The sequence below is a fragment of the Phoxinus phoxinus genome (assembly GCF_949152265.1).
Source record: "Phoxinus phoxinus genome assembly, chromosome: 2".
In the NCBI taxonomy this organism is placed as follows: Eukaryota; Metazoa; Chordata; class Actinopteri; order Cypriniformes; family Leuciscidae; genus Phoxinus; species Phoxinus phoxinus.
The window spans coordinates 8,316,147-8,332,579 of NC_136877.1; the positions used below are offsets into that span (position 1 = coordinate 8,316,147).

General features: G+C 36.2%; 1 protein-coding gene across 1 annotated transcript in view; it reads right to left on the reverse strand.

Moving 5' to 3' along the window:
* Window positions 1–16,433, reverse strand: part of phlpp2 (PH domain and leucine rich repeat protein phosphatase 2) — a 66,943-nt gene that overhangs the window by 23,454 nt on the left and 27,056 nt on the right. Inside the window, exons 4-7 of the mRNA XM_079588955.1 lie at window positions 11,007–11,197; window positions 9,134–9,259; window positions 6,841–6,995; window positions 934–1,080 (exon numbers count right to left, since the gene is read on the reverse strand). Of these exons, the coding sequence (XP_079445081.1) occupies window positions 934–1,080; window positions 6,841–6,995; window positions 9,134–9,259; window positions 11,007–11,197 (619 nt within the window). The remainder of the gene's footprint in view (window positions 1–933; window positions 1,081–6,840; window positions 6,996–9,133; window positions 9,260–11,006; window positions 11,198–16,433) is intronic.

Below are 16,433 nucleotides of genomic sequence, written 5' to 3' on the forward strand. Positions count from 1 at the left end.
CGTTGTCACATTCATGTTCAGTTTCTGTTGGTTATTTCCCCGTTTGCCTGCCTGTTTGAGTTCTCAGTCTCAGTTACTGAATGATTAGTTATTCTGTTCATCTTAATTCCCTTTTTTGCCTCATGCATTTATACTCTGAGTTTCTGTCTGTTCCTTTGTCCGTTTTCGTTTATACAAGTGGCTGTGTATTTTGATTCTCCTGAGTTTTCCTAAATGTTATATTAAAAGATTGTTGTTATCGTATTCCTGTCGCCGTGCACTTCATTCACCGCAGCTACTCGTTAATACAGTATAATATAATATAGCCTGATGCTGATCATTTTAAGGACACTAGTATTGACAGATATGGTCAGCACTATCCAGTAAGATTCGACTGCAGGCTTCCTACATGCCCAGTGCACCTCATATAAGCTGAGCAGAGAGCAGTAAAACTAGGCTGATTTTTATGCTTGATTTAATCTGGTAGCGTAATATGCACGGCTGAACTACATGCATTTTACTGGCTCATTTTGAGGGGGGAAAAGAACTTCGCTTGACAGGCTCTTTGGTACCACACTGACTGTAATTGCGGGAGCAGTGGTATATAAAGCACTGAATAATTTAAATACAATCATGCAAATCAAAGGATTATTTAGATTATAACCCATAATCACACTCATTATGTTGTGCAATGTTTTTCAAATGACCTACAAGGCACATTTGTGCACTTACAAAAGTTGAGCTGATTACAAAAAGAGAGGCCATTTTGGCAATAACAAAAAGGATCAGTGACTTCAGAAATGTAACTAAACAAGCACATATTTTCTCTTTTAGATCAGCTACAAAAATAGCAACAAACAAACAACAGCATATTATTTGCAGGTTAAAATCTGCCCGAAAGAGCAGCCGCAGATGGTGTGTTGTGCACAGTAAAGTCGTGTAATGTGCGCTGACCTCTGGAGGTTGTCGATGTGGGCCGGGATCGCAGTGAGACCATTGCAGGACAGATAGAGCTCTGTCAGTGTCAGGATCTCACACACCGACTCCGGGAATACACCCAGACCATTGTGAGAAAGGTTCAAGCTCTTCAGCTGGGCAAATCTGCGGAAATATTCAGCGCTCTTAATGGACATGGTTATTTCCTGAAGATATGATTCTATCATAAGAAACACTTATGCATAATGGACTTGCAACAAATGCATTTAGAGAGCAAGTCTTTGGAGGAAGCCTGCCTAACTGTTTCTCTAAATGTATATAAGGCTAGCAAATCACCATTGTAACTGTACAGCCAACACATAACCATACGAGGTGTCAATCAATGAATCCTCAAATGTGGTATTTGAGCAGAAACTATGGTTCCCATGGTAAATAGAAAGGAGCTCCCTGGAGACAAATGAAGTAAAGAGACATGTGCAATGGAGATGTCCGACAGTTTTGATCCAAATGTAGACATTATGTCTTCTGGGAGACCAATTTAGTAGTCATCTTTATTATCCCATAGGGAGACTTTCAGTGAATTGTTTCGGCGGGTATGACAAAAGGACAAGAAAAATCATCAAACACCTTCTCTAAATATTAAAAATCAAAATAAGTAATCTGTCATATAAAATTAATCTCTTCATTATTACATGTCTGAGTTAGTTAGATGTCAGAAAAATGTCAGTTAAAAAGGACACTTCAGCAATTCAACAAGGACACTTTAAATTAAAAATGTTACAAAATATTTTTATTTCAAATAAATGAAATAAACTTTATTAAAAGAATCCTAAAGAAAAAGTACATCATTTCCACAAAAATATTAGCAAGCATGACTGTTTTAAATATTGATTATAATAATAAGAAATGTTTCATGAGCATCAATATATTACAATGATTTCAGAAGGATCACGTGACACTGAAGACTGGAGTAATGATGCTGAAAATTCAGCTTTGCGTCATAAGAATAAATTACATTTGAATATATATTAAAATAGAAAACAGTTATTTTAACAGCCTTGGTGAGCATAAGAGACTGCTTTCAAAAACATAAAATCTTACAAACTCCCCATGTCTTTATTATTATAAATGTTGAAAACAGTTGTGCTGCTTAATATTTTTGTGGAAAAACATGATACATTTTACAGGATTCTATGATGAATAGAAAGTTGATGCATTTATTTGAAAAATACACATTTTTGTTACATTATAAATGACTTTACTGTCACTCTTTATCAATTCATTGTGTCCTTGCTGAATAAAAGTATTAATATGTAAAATGACTTTTACTCCCAAAAGTATCTTTCCAACATTGTTTTATTGGCGTGCGTGCGTGTGTGTGTGTGTTCTCTGCTATAACAGCTTAATTTCCCTTTGAGGATTAATAAAATCGTATGATATCATATTGTATCATATCGTTTCAAACTAAATGACATCATTGCATGCTCTTCCTCTTCCCAATTTCCCACACTCCTGTTTCCTTTAACTGGCTCAATGGCCTTTGTATCCTTGTTACCTCAGGCAAATGACGCTGTCAGACGGGGCTCTTCATGGACGAATGACTGCCAAAGAGCGCTCATCCAGCCCAGAGCAACCGCCTGACACGACAAACACCCTTGAGCGAGGCATCTTGCAGCGACACAAAAATGTCAGGGCTCGCAAAATTTCTAAATCGCTGGTAGCCCTTCGGGCAGGCACTCATCAGATTTTGGTAGCCCGAAATGAATTTTACTAGCCCACATAAAAATACCATTTTTAATGTAGAAAATTGGTTAGGAGTCAAAACATGAATCAAAAACTTTTTCAAAACACAAATATCAACAATTGGATATAAAATAATCAAATTAGAATCATCAATACAAATATACATCTGGTTCTCTGAAGTGAAATGTGTGTGACCAGTATGGAACATGAATCTGTCTGTGGCTTAGCCCCCAATGAGGGTATGATAAAAAAAAAATTATTCTCTTCAAAATTTTTATTTCTCTGATCTACATATGTGCATTTTAAGATGTTTTGAATGCCAAAAAAATTGGACAACAATAGCTTTAAAACCATGTCACAAAGCTGACTATTTTTCTCTCCTCATCAGCATCACTCTTTTTCTCTTTGTTTTTCTCTTGCTCTGGCTCTTCCCGTCCTAAAGCTGAGCTTTGACTGATAGGCTTTTCATTTTTGTCTGTCAATGACGAAAGTAATCTTGGGGTCAGCTGATAGGTTGATTTATGAATCATTTTCTCAGACACGTTCATTTACTGAAAGCTACCAGGAAAGCTAGGTAGCCTAACTAAGTTTATTAAAGGGGGGGTACAATGGTGTTTCATGTATTCAGAGTTGTTTACAGTGTTAAAGAGATGGATTCTCATGCTAATAATGGCCAAAGTTTGAAAAGTTATTTTGAACGAATAACAGAGAATTTCTGTGCTGAAAATCATACTTCCGGGTTGCCACACGTTTCGGCTGGTTTTTTTCTATCGTAGATCTAATGACGTAGACCAGAGTGGACCTCCTTATATGAGCATTGCTCTCGGAAAAGCGCGTTCACGCACACGTCGACCAGAGGAGAGAAAGACCGCGCTCATACCGGAAATCATCGTCAGCAGCGCTAAATAGGAATGGTTGATGTCAAGAATGTCTCCAAAAAAGTGTGTTTTGGGATGTGAGGGAAAGTTTACCTTGTTCAGCTTCCCAAAGAACCCAGTGTTACTGGAACAGTGGATGCAGTTTGTATTTCCGGGACAGCAAAGGAGTGTGGCAAGTGCGGTTTTGTGTTCTGGTCATTTCAGTGACGAATGTTTTATTAACAAGGTCGTCGCTGGATTTGAAAACCGGTTGCAATTAAAACCTGGCGCGGTCCCAGTGATAAAACACCCCATTCATGTAAGTACAACGGTATCACGCGCTCCCGCTTGACTCTTTAGCTCCGCCCACGCCCAGAATCAAGGACCTCGGCTTTTTCCGGATAGAATCGGAAAGCTGTATTTTTATTTTATAAATATGATGAAACTAAAGACTTTTTGGAGATATGAAGGACGCACTATTACTCTATAGGTACTCAAGATTAACATGAGATTGACTGAAACTAAGTATTTTACCCCCCCTTTAAATTTATTCACAATATGTACACATTCATTATTGATCTTAATACAGGGCCGTAGACAGGGCTTTATAATCAAATAGGTCCTAAATTTAAGGTTGTTAGGGGGTTCAAATTTTTTATTTCTCTGATAAGTGCATTTCAAGACGTTTGAAGGCCAAAAAAAGGATAAGAAATAGCTTTAAAACCATGTCAGCGGGCAGTATTTGTCAATACCTGCTCTCACTTATCCATCACTCTTTCTTTTTCTCTCAGTCTCCTCATCTTGCCCTGTCTCTTCCCCTCCTAAAGCTGAACTTTTTTAATTTACTGAAGGCTACAAATTGTACTATATTAATTCTCAACATGTACACATTCGTTATTAATATTGTGCCTAACAAGATGAAAACGGCTTTGTTTCTCGTCCCCTCACAATGACAGTAACGTTAAACGAATTACATTCCACGAGTCACGTTACAAAGGCCTATTTTCAGTTCAAAATGGCAAAATTAGACAAGTAAATTCGTTTGCCTGATAATTTGTCATTTGTTTAACATTTATGACCTAAAAAAATAAAGTCAAATGTTAAATATTTAGTTTAGCTACTTACGTTATCGCACTTGTCCATAAACTGAAGCGTCGAGTCGCTCTGCTCAAATTCGCGCTCAGTAGCTTCTGTGAATATAAATCCCGCCTACTTTGATTTGATTGGTAATCTCTAATATTCTGACATTGACGAGCAGTGACAGACCAATGATGAGGCTCAGATACATACACACACACACACACACCCTGTCCTCTGTTTCTGACGTGCGCTCTGTTCGGCGCCACTGCGGATTGAAGACGAAGAACGCGCTGAATCTGATTTATAACAAGACTGAAGCGAACACCATTTCAGATAGCCCGTCGGGCAGGCCGGTTATGCATTTTGGTAGCCCGACTGGAAAACACAATAGCCCCGGGACGTCGGGCGGGCGATTTTGCGAGCCCTGAATGTCTATAGCACGAAACCTAAATATCAGAGGCTGTGGCTATATGTGGTCCGATGTGCATGTTAAGAATGAGCCTGTCAATGACTGATGTGGTTGGGAGGTAAAGCAATGGTGGCATCCTGAACCAGAACATATGCTGAGCTCACACACACACACACACATCACCCCACCACCACCATCATCCTACGCATCCTGCACCACCCACCATACACTGTTAGTAACAGTCTGTTACTAAATATATGTCACAGCTGAGAGAGAGAGAGAGAGAGAGAGAGAGAGAGAGAGAGAGAGAGAGAGAGAGAGAGAGAGAGAGATAATGGCGCAAGCATGTGTGAAAGCCCTCTGTGAAAGTAGTAACATGGCAGAGAAGCTTCTTACATTTCCCTCCAAAATCAACAGGAAGTAATAGGCTTAATCTTATAAAGCCTACTGTATCATATTTGATACACAAATTTCTAAGGCCTCTAAATTATCAACATGATCAAAACCTGTTGTACACAATCTGCTACATGCCTTCTGTTGTCTGATCGGTAGTTTATACTTTTTTAGCAAGTTAAAACCCTTAAATCATTCTAAAAATGTCTTTCTTTTTAGTGTGAAATCTATATATTCTTTATATAAATCTTTATATTGTTTGTTCATGTTCATTCACAGTGCATTAACTAATGTTAACAAACACATTTTGATTTTAATAATGTAATAGCAAATGTCGAAATGAAAATTGGATAGAAGTATTCATTCTTATTTCATGTCAACCTTAATACATCGATATATAAACAACATTTAAAGGTTGATTTTCACCACAGTGGGACTTTAAGAGTTAACTAATTGTCTAACCTTATTGTAAAGTGTTACTGTAATATTTCAAGATAAACACTTAATGGACTGAAGAAACTTTAAATTACTTGATTATACATGTTTTTTGGAAAAACCATGTTAAAATGTGAGTATCAAATATGATGCATCAACGTTTATTTGTTCACCTCTTGTATTGCATTGCATTATATGGTTTGCTTCCTACAATAAAAAACTACAGAGCCTTGATCATAAACTACCGTATAAGCATTTAAATATTATCTTAAGACAGATTTTTTAAAAATGACAACTGATATTTGTAAAGCTTTATAACAGTAAAACAGACTACTGACATAAAATGCATATATTACAATTTATCTTATTTTTTTGGCCATATAAATATTAGCACCAAATTGCATATTTTTTTCAAGTTTGGGTATCTGAATAACATTGAGCTACACATATGCACATTTTTTAAATATTAAATTATAGGTTTAATAAACTAAAACTATAAAAAATATCCTTAAAATAAATTTTCTCTTGATTTTGGGGTGAAATATGACCAGGACATGTCTTTTGCATGCAGAAATATACATGGCCCATTTACAGCTGTGTCCAATGGCCCATCTAATGATAACCGTACCGATTTAAACACCACTAATCATAGTTAATGATTAACGTGTGATAGCATCATCCCCTCTGCAAGTTCCCATTTCGTGATGCTCTTATTGCTCGTGTTTGCACAGAAGCGGCTGTCATTGACATGAGTGCATGTACAGAATAAATAGCTCTTCTCCGTGTGCATGGCAGCGCAACAAGAGACCGCATCCCAACGGAGACAACAGCCTAAATTTATGCACAAGTTTGTAATTATGTAAAGAGCATTGAAGAAAAGTATTTTTCTGAAGTACACCTTGCAGGAAAACAAAAATTATAGCTCTGTACTAAATCCTAGAGCTGCTTTTGGGTCCACAATCTACATCCAGCAGCCGAACCATCTAAAGCTGAATCCTGTAAAGTCACCTGTTGAAGTTGATGAGTCCTCCAGGGCCGTCCAGCCTCACGAAGTTGTGCCGTAGGTTGAGGTGTGTGACGTCCTGGCAGTAGAAGAGATACTCGGGCACTTCCTCCAGACTGTAGCAGGATAAATCCACCAGACTTATAGTCTGAGACACCACCTACATGACAATGTGAAAACGCACACCTCATCAACATGACCAGCATTCTGCTGCAGCCAATACAAATCCAATGATCTTATAATGGTCACGGTCAAAATAAGGTTAGGCATGACATAAAACCTTAGGGAAATCTATGTATTTGCAAGGCCTTTGGCTGGAATTGCTCATTGCTTGAATAAAATGGTGGAACAATGATAAAAGACAACCAATGTTAATAGTTAATAATATACATTAAATATGAATAAAAACATATTAATAGAAATTAATATAACCAGTAAATTAAAAAATAACAAATAAGCTGAGATATTATAGTGAGAACTCCATATTTCTCACACACACACACATATATATATATACATATACATATATGCACGTGTATGTATATATGCACCGTGCACGCACATATATATATATTTTTTTTTTACGGCAGTTTATATATATATTTTTTACGGCAGTTTATATATATATATATATTTATATTTATATATTGTCTAAGGGTTCCTGTTCCTTTCTTGTAAGATATTTTTGACTTTTATTTTATATGTCAGACTTTACAGGGTTATTAATAAGAATTACAATCATTTTTTCATCAAGAAATATTTTATTAGCCTAAATGTAGGCGGTTTACAGTCGCCAATCTATATAGCAATTACTTAATAACTTGTTTTATCATTTCTGTTAAAACATGGCTTATTCAATCAGATTTTAAAAGTGCAAAAGCACTGCTTGAGAATGGCTGAGGAGCTCAGTGGTGACATCATTCAGGCACTGCCGCATGAGCCAAACTCAGATCAGTGAAATGAAGCACACTCATTACATCACTGGAACAGAATCTGAGCGTGCTGGTTAATTCACATGGATGGAGTCTAATGTTAAGGGTCAATGACGTCATGCTCAGATTTTTGTGTCTACGTCTATTAATTAATTTTAAAAACATATTAATAAAATGCAATTCATACAGACGTTTCCCAGATTCATTTACATTTCATTCATTTACCAGAATACAGGTCTTATGATGAACAGGTTTTCAATTTCTAAATTAAAATTAGTTGCCAGGCATTTAGTAAAAAGAAAAAAAAAAGGAGTCAGTAAGAAGCTTAAAAAGACAGTAGCATGTGAAATATAGTTTGGGGTAATCTTTATTATTTCTAAAAAATATATATATTCAAAGTAGTAAAGCATTTCTGCTTCAAAATATTTCTAATATGACCACAAACAAACTAAAAAAAAATGAATAGTGATATTTGAAGAAAAAATTATTACTTTCAGAAATGTATTCAAGGTGTAAGGAAAATATGTTATTGCTGTTTTACTAAATACCCTAACTTGACATTTTCAAAGTTATTGAACATTTGCCACTGACCTCTAGCTGTCTGGTGCTATTTAAGTATTATTTATGAATTAGCTTTACATATATATATATAGCTTTTTTTATGTACTTTTTATTTGTAAAAAGAAAACTTCAACTTCATTTCAATTGCCATGGCAACATTTTCCATCTTATATTAGTATTTTATTTCAATTGATGAAAATGATTGTTAGGAAATTTAGCTTTAGTCAACAATGATTTGGACTGGATTGAAAGGCTCTTTTATTACTGAACCAGTCAGACCACACAGCACTGCAGCTGTAGTCACACACACACACTTTCTCATCTATCATGCCACCTCAAACAGCCTGTTACCTCAGGATCACCCTCACACACAATCGTTCAGAGCGTGTTTTGCATAATTCAGGAAGTTTCTGGTGTAGTGGAGTTAGCTGTGATCTCCAGAGATGGTCAGACCTCATTAGACTCCAGAGACACAGCCAGAGTTTGGAATGCCAATTAATTAGGCGATTAAGACAAATGAGGACTAACAGAACACAGGGAAGCCGAACACAAAAGAAACACAAAGAAAACAAGTTCGGGACAATAAACGTGTGTGTTTAAAACACAAGACAGCTGTTTCAGCTGTTCACTGCAGGCGGTCGGGACGGTGTGTCCCTCCGTACCCAAAATACAAACACGTACAATCTGTGAGGGGGATTTATTGGAAAAGCGATAGAAGAGAAAACTCTGATCCGCTGTTGAATCACTGTGGGTTTCCTAATGAAATCTTAATGCATGTCTAGATTAGATAAAGCACATCACTCACTTTAGAAGCCTGCCGATGCCAGCGCTGGTAGTCAGCCAGCGTGTCGAAGTTAACGTAGTAGGTCTGGGCCTGCGGGCCGGCGGAGCTGAACATCAGACAGTGCTGTCTCCTCTTCACCTCTTCCACCTGAGCCAAGAAACGAGCATGTCAACTCTGTTGGTAATGAAGACACTACGTGCTTTGAAAAAAAACACTTATGAACCTTGGCAAAAGGTCAACCTATCCGTAAATCCAGCACTCTATCAACCTAAATATGTATCGTCTCTGATAATACACAAATAATACACTTAAAGGGATAGTTCACCCAAAAATAAAAATTCTGTCAATATTTACTCACCCTCATGTTGTTAAAAAACATGTATGAGTTTCTTTCTTCTGAAAGAAGAAGAACAAAGAAACACAAAATATATATATATATATTTTTTTTTTTTTTTTTTTTTTTTTTAAAGAATGTTGGTAACCAAACAGTTGACGGCACCCATTGACTTCCATAGTATTTTTTTCCCCCCTCCAACTATGGAAGTCAATGGGTGCCATCAACTGTTTGGTTACCAACATTCTTTAATATATATATATATATATATATATATATATATATATATATATATATATATATATATATATATATATATATTGCGTTCAAGAGAAGAAAGAAACTCATACAGGTTTTTAACAACATGAGGGTGAGTAAATATTGACAGAATTTTTGGGTGAACTATCCCTTTAAGTGTGAACTCAATGTTTCAAATGTCTTATAGTTTAAATGTATATTAAATGCAATTAGTTGAACGTTTTGTGACCACTTAAGAAGGACTTAAGCACATCTTTATTTAATTTCATAATTACTTCTATTGTCTTTTAAATATGGTTAGTGTACTGCTGAATGTATTGACAAGCATTTATGGCAAACTTATGAAAATATACTTTGATGTAATTTGTATTGAAACTTGCAGTCCTATGTCACATATTTATGTGTAAGTAAAATTTTTTTTTTGTAAATATTAATTTAAGATTTGAAGTACACTATCAGTGCATACTCAATACAATTAGCACACTTCTCTTCCAGAAGAGTAACACACAACTAGACGTTTCTCCACCAGTTCTGCTTCCAAAAGATGATTTTGAAATTCACAACTCCAGTACCAAACATTAATTTTGACAGAAGAATTCATGTAAGTGCTTTAACAAAAACACTGCTTTTAAACCCTCTGGGCTGCTTGAATACTAGACATCATATTGAAGTGTATTACTGTGAATTGAAACTGAAATGACTGCGAGCTAAAAGTATTGCCTGTGGTAATCAACAGCATGACACACAGACTGTACTGTCCATTTACATGAAGCCGGAAACCCAGAATATTCCTTTAAAGTCACCATGAAATCAAAATTGAGATTTCTTGTTTTTATGGAATAATTACAGTGTTTATTATAAATGATTTATCCATGCACATTGTTATATATTTTTTTAAATCCATGTGCCCTCATAATCTTTAATCAATATAACCTCCCCTCCCTCTTGCAACATCTTCTCTGATGATGCGTTTACTGGCGTGAGGGCGGGACAACCTGTCACTCACATGAGATCCACCAATAGCAAACCAGAACCCTCCAACCATTCTTCCAGAACTGGAATTGATTTTCGCTTCCCAACCCTAGATATACATCACAATAGGGAAGAAAAGACTATTGCAACTTCTGTTTCGCGCCGACTTTAACAAAGGCTAGACAGAAGAGTCTGATTGGCATTTGTCCCTCTCTCTCTCTCTCTCCCTTCCCTCCTCATCCTCATTCATTCACAGCTGTGTTGATGCATCTGCTCTCTGTTATCTGTTCTCGGATCCTGATGTGTGTGTGGGTGTCTGTGAACCCCTACCTTTCCCCCGACCAGGGGTAGGATGTGCATCTTGCCAGTCAGGCTGTCCTTGACAGAGGCCACGATAAGACAGGTCCCGCACAGGATGACCTGCCGCTCGGCCCATTTATGGAGCTGTGTCTTTCCCTTCCTGACGCTGAACACGCCCTTCAGAAGAGTCCGCTCCTGCTGGTCTGCGTTCACCGGTTTCTCTGTACGGACACACACACACAGACACACAGCAATCAACCCACTGCCACTCACAGTACAGAATCAGATAGCACTTATCAAACTAAACCGGTATATTTTACCATGCAGAAGTCGATGCTACAATGCAAAGGTGGTCTGTGTGGTTGTCAGCATGATTCTTTCTGTGCGTTTGCTGGGTTGATTTGTGTTTTGGGTCAATGATGTGATGTTTGTTTGAGCCTCAAAGGTTTCTATGTACAGTGTGTTTTACAAATATTGTGAATGGCAGCCAATCACAATCATATCTGTTGAGCGCGTGAATGCAATTACCTATCAGAAGTGTTAGTCAGTAAGTTAGTCAGAATCCGCTTAACACCGCTGAAAACCCCACTTAAAAGGTAGGGTAGGACATTTTTATTATTATTATTCTGGTTGAAACTATTCACATCCTGATAGCAATCAATAATTGAAGTGGTCTAAATATCAAAACATGTACAGATTTGTAGACGTAGGGCTGTAAACGATTAATCGCGATTAATCGAATCCAAAATAAAAGTTTGTGTTTTCATAATATATGTGTGTGTATTGTGTATAATTATTTTGTATATATAAATACACACACATGCATGTGTATATTTAAGCAAAATGTGTTATTTATATATAACATAGTTTTATTTATATATAATATAAATCATATAAAAATATATATGCAGTATATAAATGCAAATATTTCTCAAATATATACATGCATGTGTGTGTATTTATATATACAAAATAATTATACACAATACACACACACATATATTATGTAAACACAAACTTTTATTTTGGATTCGATTAATCACGATTAATCGTTTACAGCCCTAGTAGACAGACAGTCACCGAGCGCCAACAACAAACAGCAGCCGCCTTTTACAGTTCCTCCTGAACCAAAGCAACGATCTTATGCTGCGTTCACGTCGTGTCGTAACCGTAATTAAGCAATGTCGACGTTCTACGTTTTCACCATGACGTTCTACCCGGAGCTGTTCAGGTCCTCAAGACTCGGATTTATGCATTTCTATGTCAACACTATCAATGCCAAAATGAATCTGCAGAAGTCAGGTGGTACAAGTAAGAGCTCCGTAAGTGGTTTACATTTATTATTATTGTAATGTTATGTGCTTTAAGACATGAGGTAATTTAATTACATCTCTCGTCACGCTTTGAAGACTCTGCCGTTCATGTGTTTTTAAAAGAGGCTTGGCTCATACTTTCAAAGCTAGCTTGCTAATGCTAGCCTCTCCGAAATTGCCTACCCTACCTTTAACAATGGACAGGACAAAATAGGGGAAAAAAGTCTGAAGTAATTTTGCATACTAGTGTATGCACATGACAGAACTTCCTAAGGAGCAACTGTCTGAACATCACACACACACACACACACACGTGCACATTCATTCATGTGCTAATGAAGACCATAGGTAGTGTGAAGTGCGAGCTCGCTGTGGGACGTGGAAAAAGGGTGAATAGGGCTGGCGGTAAACCATGTCACATGTATTGGTCAGCTCATAGTCATACACACATTTTAGACATTATACTCAATTTTAGATCTAATGTGATTGGTTAGCAACAACAACTGCATAACTATTGCAAAATGTCTTGTTTCTAATGCTCAGAAACATTCTATCACCATCGAGTTGTTCTGATTGTATATGATTGTATAAGTTGTTCTGTAAGTATACAATTAAGTGTAAACTTCACCAAACTTGTTAATTTCGGAGTGAATTAACATCAATAGCACAATCTCATTCCTCTTAATGGTGAAGTATGTAACATTCTGGATATTAAAATAGTGTCTTATTCCAGTGTCTTATAGTGGCTTAAGACCAGCTCTAAGTAGACCATGCGTAGGTTGACCTGAAGACTGTCAACGCTGTGACACTGTGATGCTTTCAAAACATTGTTCTGTTTGTTCGAGTTGCCCGAAAATCAACTTCTGACTCGAGCGCTAGCGTGAGTTTGGCTGGAAATGCCTGTAAGAAGTTGTTTAGAGGAACTAGCCATGCTTAATGAATACTGTGCACATTATGCAGTACATACTGTGTGCTTCCTACTATCTTTTGTAAAAATTGTATGTGACAGTATTCTACAATTCAATTTCAGTAATCTTCATTTCAATTGCCAAAAGACGATTTTAACAATAACAGCATTGATTAAAGAAAGAAATCATTAGTTTTGATGAATTAGAAGAGCTGGCTCTTAAGACTCATTTGCTTGTGAATCAGACAACACTAGTTACATTGTATGTTTGTTTTTGTCTGCAGCCTGCGAGGACAACTCAGAGAGATATTGTCTTGGAAATAGGGCTGCACGATAATGCAAAAAACTGATTTTCTGCCATATATATTGCGATATGACAACAATTTCATCAGATGATTTGAATAGCTCTATTTGTAAAGAATTCATTATTTTAGGATGATTGGGGTGATTTTTATGTAAAGTGAATCTGCATAGAAAATAAACAAATTACAACAAGCATACAATAATACAACAAACACAAATTAAATAAGCAGTGCTTTATGTTTTTCAGGTAAAGCGAACTGTATTCAGGTATAGATATTGAATAATCAAATGTATGTACTTTGTTGTTTGATTAACATTGGCGACATAAAAAGCTGCCGGTATATTATGCTGCGGTCACTAAGACGAACGCACGGATCCAATTCAATGATACGCATCCGTTTTCTTTCTTAATTGTTTACAACACATAACTGACTGCGTTTACGAGGATACTCACCAAGATGGGCGTTTTGACATGATTTTGCATGCACATGTTCATGACAGGACTTAACAACACATGCAAATGATATACTTTCACTCTGAGGGTTAAACGTTGCAATTAATCCGCGAATCACATGTTACTATCAACTACGATCTTGCAATGTGACTATCGCGGATGTGCACATCGCAATATTGATGCTAAAAACATATATCGTGCAGCACTACTTGGTAATATTTTGTGATGCACAGAGAAAGAGTACAGCTTAATATGGTAGAAACCCACACAAATAAACAATGAAATTGCACAGAAAATGCTTTAGAAACACAACTCAACTATAGTTGAACACCTCAAAAGACTGTGCTCCAGATGTTCCAGTTAGCCTGATGAATTAGTCAGGCTTTTGTCACATTAAACTTGCTTTGCTCCATCTAATTACATAACATACTCCTCCTTAGCTCCTCTAAAGGAGACATCAAAAACGAGGACCCGGCTCGGATTGGGCCATACTCTCAGGTTAATTGCCGGTCAGACTAGCACAAAGGGTAGACCACGACTCTTCTTCCCTTACATCCTTCTATAACCTATAACTTCATGAGGAGCAGTGCGAGCGCTAATACAGAGAGAGTGTCTCAAGAGACTAACCACTCGCTGATGGCTCTTTGTTGGAGCTCTTTTGAGATGAGGGTCAGCGGATCAGACTCGGTGAGGGGATATGCTGTCTGGAAAGCTGCTGAGGAACAACAGACAGAGCTGACAGCCTGAGTGAGGCAGGACTCACTGTCTGATCACTGACAGCTCCGGCTCTGCTGAAGAGGCCAAATCCAGAATGAAAGCTATATGAGAAAACGGTGTATATATACACATAGAATATTTATGATATGATATATTTGCAATGAGTTTTGGTAACCATACGTGATGGTTTTAGGGATGCACGATATATTGCCACCATATCAATTATTGGGCTGAATTTGGCCATTTTAGTGGTATTGGTAGATAGTATTTATTTCTGCATCTTATTCTCTCCTACACTTTAAAAAATTATATTAATGCTAAAAGACTGTAAAAATACTACAGTAAAACCCTTTTAATTAGTTAACAGTAAGTTCCATTTATACGGTGGAAAACTAAATTGAAATGTCCCATTTGATCTATTACAAAGTAAAATACATGCTTTTTGGAAAATACAGTTTTTGGAAAAGAAAAAATACAAGTCAAGTCTTATACTTTACAGTGAAAAACATAAATTGGCATTCAGAATTCTGAGTAACAGCTCACATTTGATCGTTTTTCATTTACATAAGTTAACTATGTTTATTTTTTCTTATTAGTTATGTACATTAGGATTTGTGTTATCTTATATTGTTAAATGGATGATTATTGCATTATTTTAGTGTTTTGTTGCCACAGTGTTTTGAATTTGTGCGCACGGTCTATATTTTAGTATTAACCTCAGCTTTTCGAAAAGCTACTTGTGATGAACTTTGATTCATCAAGCGACTTTATCTGTGTTTTTAAGGTGGTTGTCAGTATAAAAAACTATTCAAGTCCGCCTGTAGTCAATTTTAATCGATTAAAACTCATCTTTGATCACCAAAATTACATATTTAAAACAAATTCCTGTGAAAAAATATTTTTACTGTAAATTTCAGTAGTTTTTTTTCAATGGTTATTTATATTTTGATTACCTTTGCTGTCATCTAACGGTCAATTAAAGTTGATGTTAACACTAAATTTTACAACACAGTAAAATGTCATCTTTAAACTAATTTCTAAATGAATATACATTTTACATATCTCATATTAAATGATGCTTAAAATCACTCATAACACTTAAAATGACTGATTTTAGTTTTTTTAATAGTTTTTTGTGATTTATAAATCATTCAGTTAAGATAATATGGAATTTTAATACGGCCCATTTATCAGTTATTGCTGATTAATGAAAATTATAGTTGGCTGAATATCACTGCTTCCCTATTTAAAATGCTTTAGCAAAAAAAGTATTTATCTATGCACATTTTTTGGTATTTATATTTTTGACTAAATTTGACTAGATTTTGACTGTATATTCCATCTTGCTTTAAACATGCTTTTAAATATATATAGATAACGATTCCTTAAAAAACACACTTCAAATTTCCATTTCAAAGCAAATACATGAATAAACAGATATTAAATTTCATCAAAAGCCTGAAAAAAAAGATAGATAACTTCCAAAATCACCAGCCTGTTGTCACATGCACAGACACAGAAACGTGCAATGACACCAAATCTACATCAACAAACCAATTTCCATCCAACATCTAAGAAAATTCAAAGCCAGCCTAGTCAGCAGACCTCTGACCGCACATCTCTGCTCATTCTGCTGGATGACCATCTCCATGAGTCATGGGAATCAGTGACACGAGAGCTAATCACACACCAATGTCAAAGTGCTGACGCCAAATGAAACACCACCACAAAACACACACCACACAAACTAACCAATAACCTTC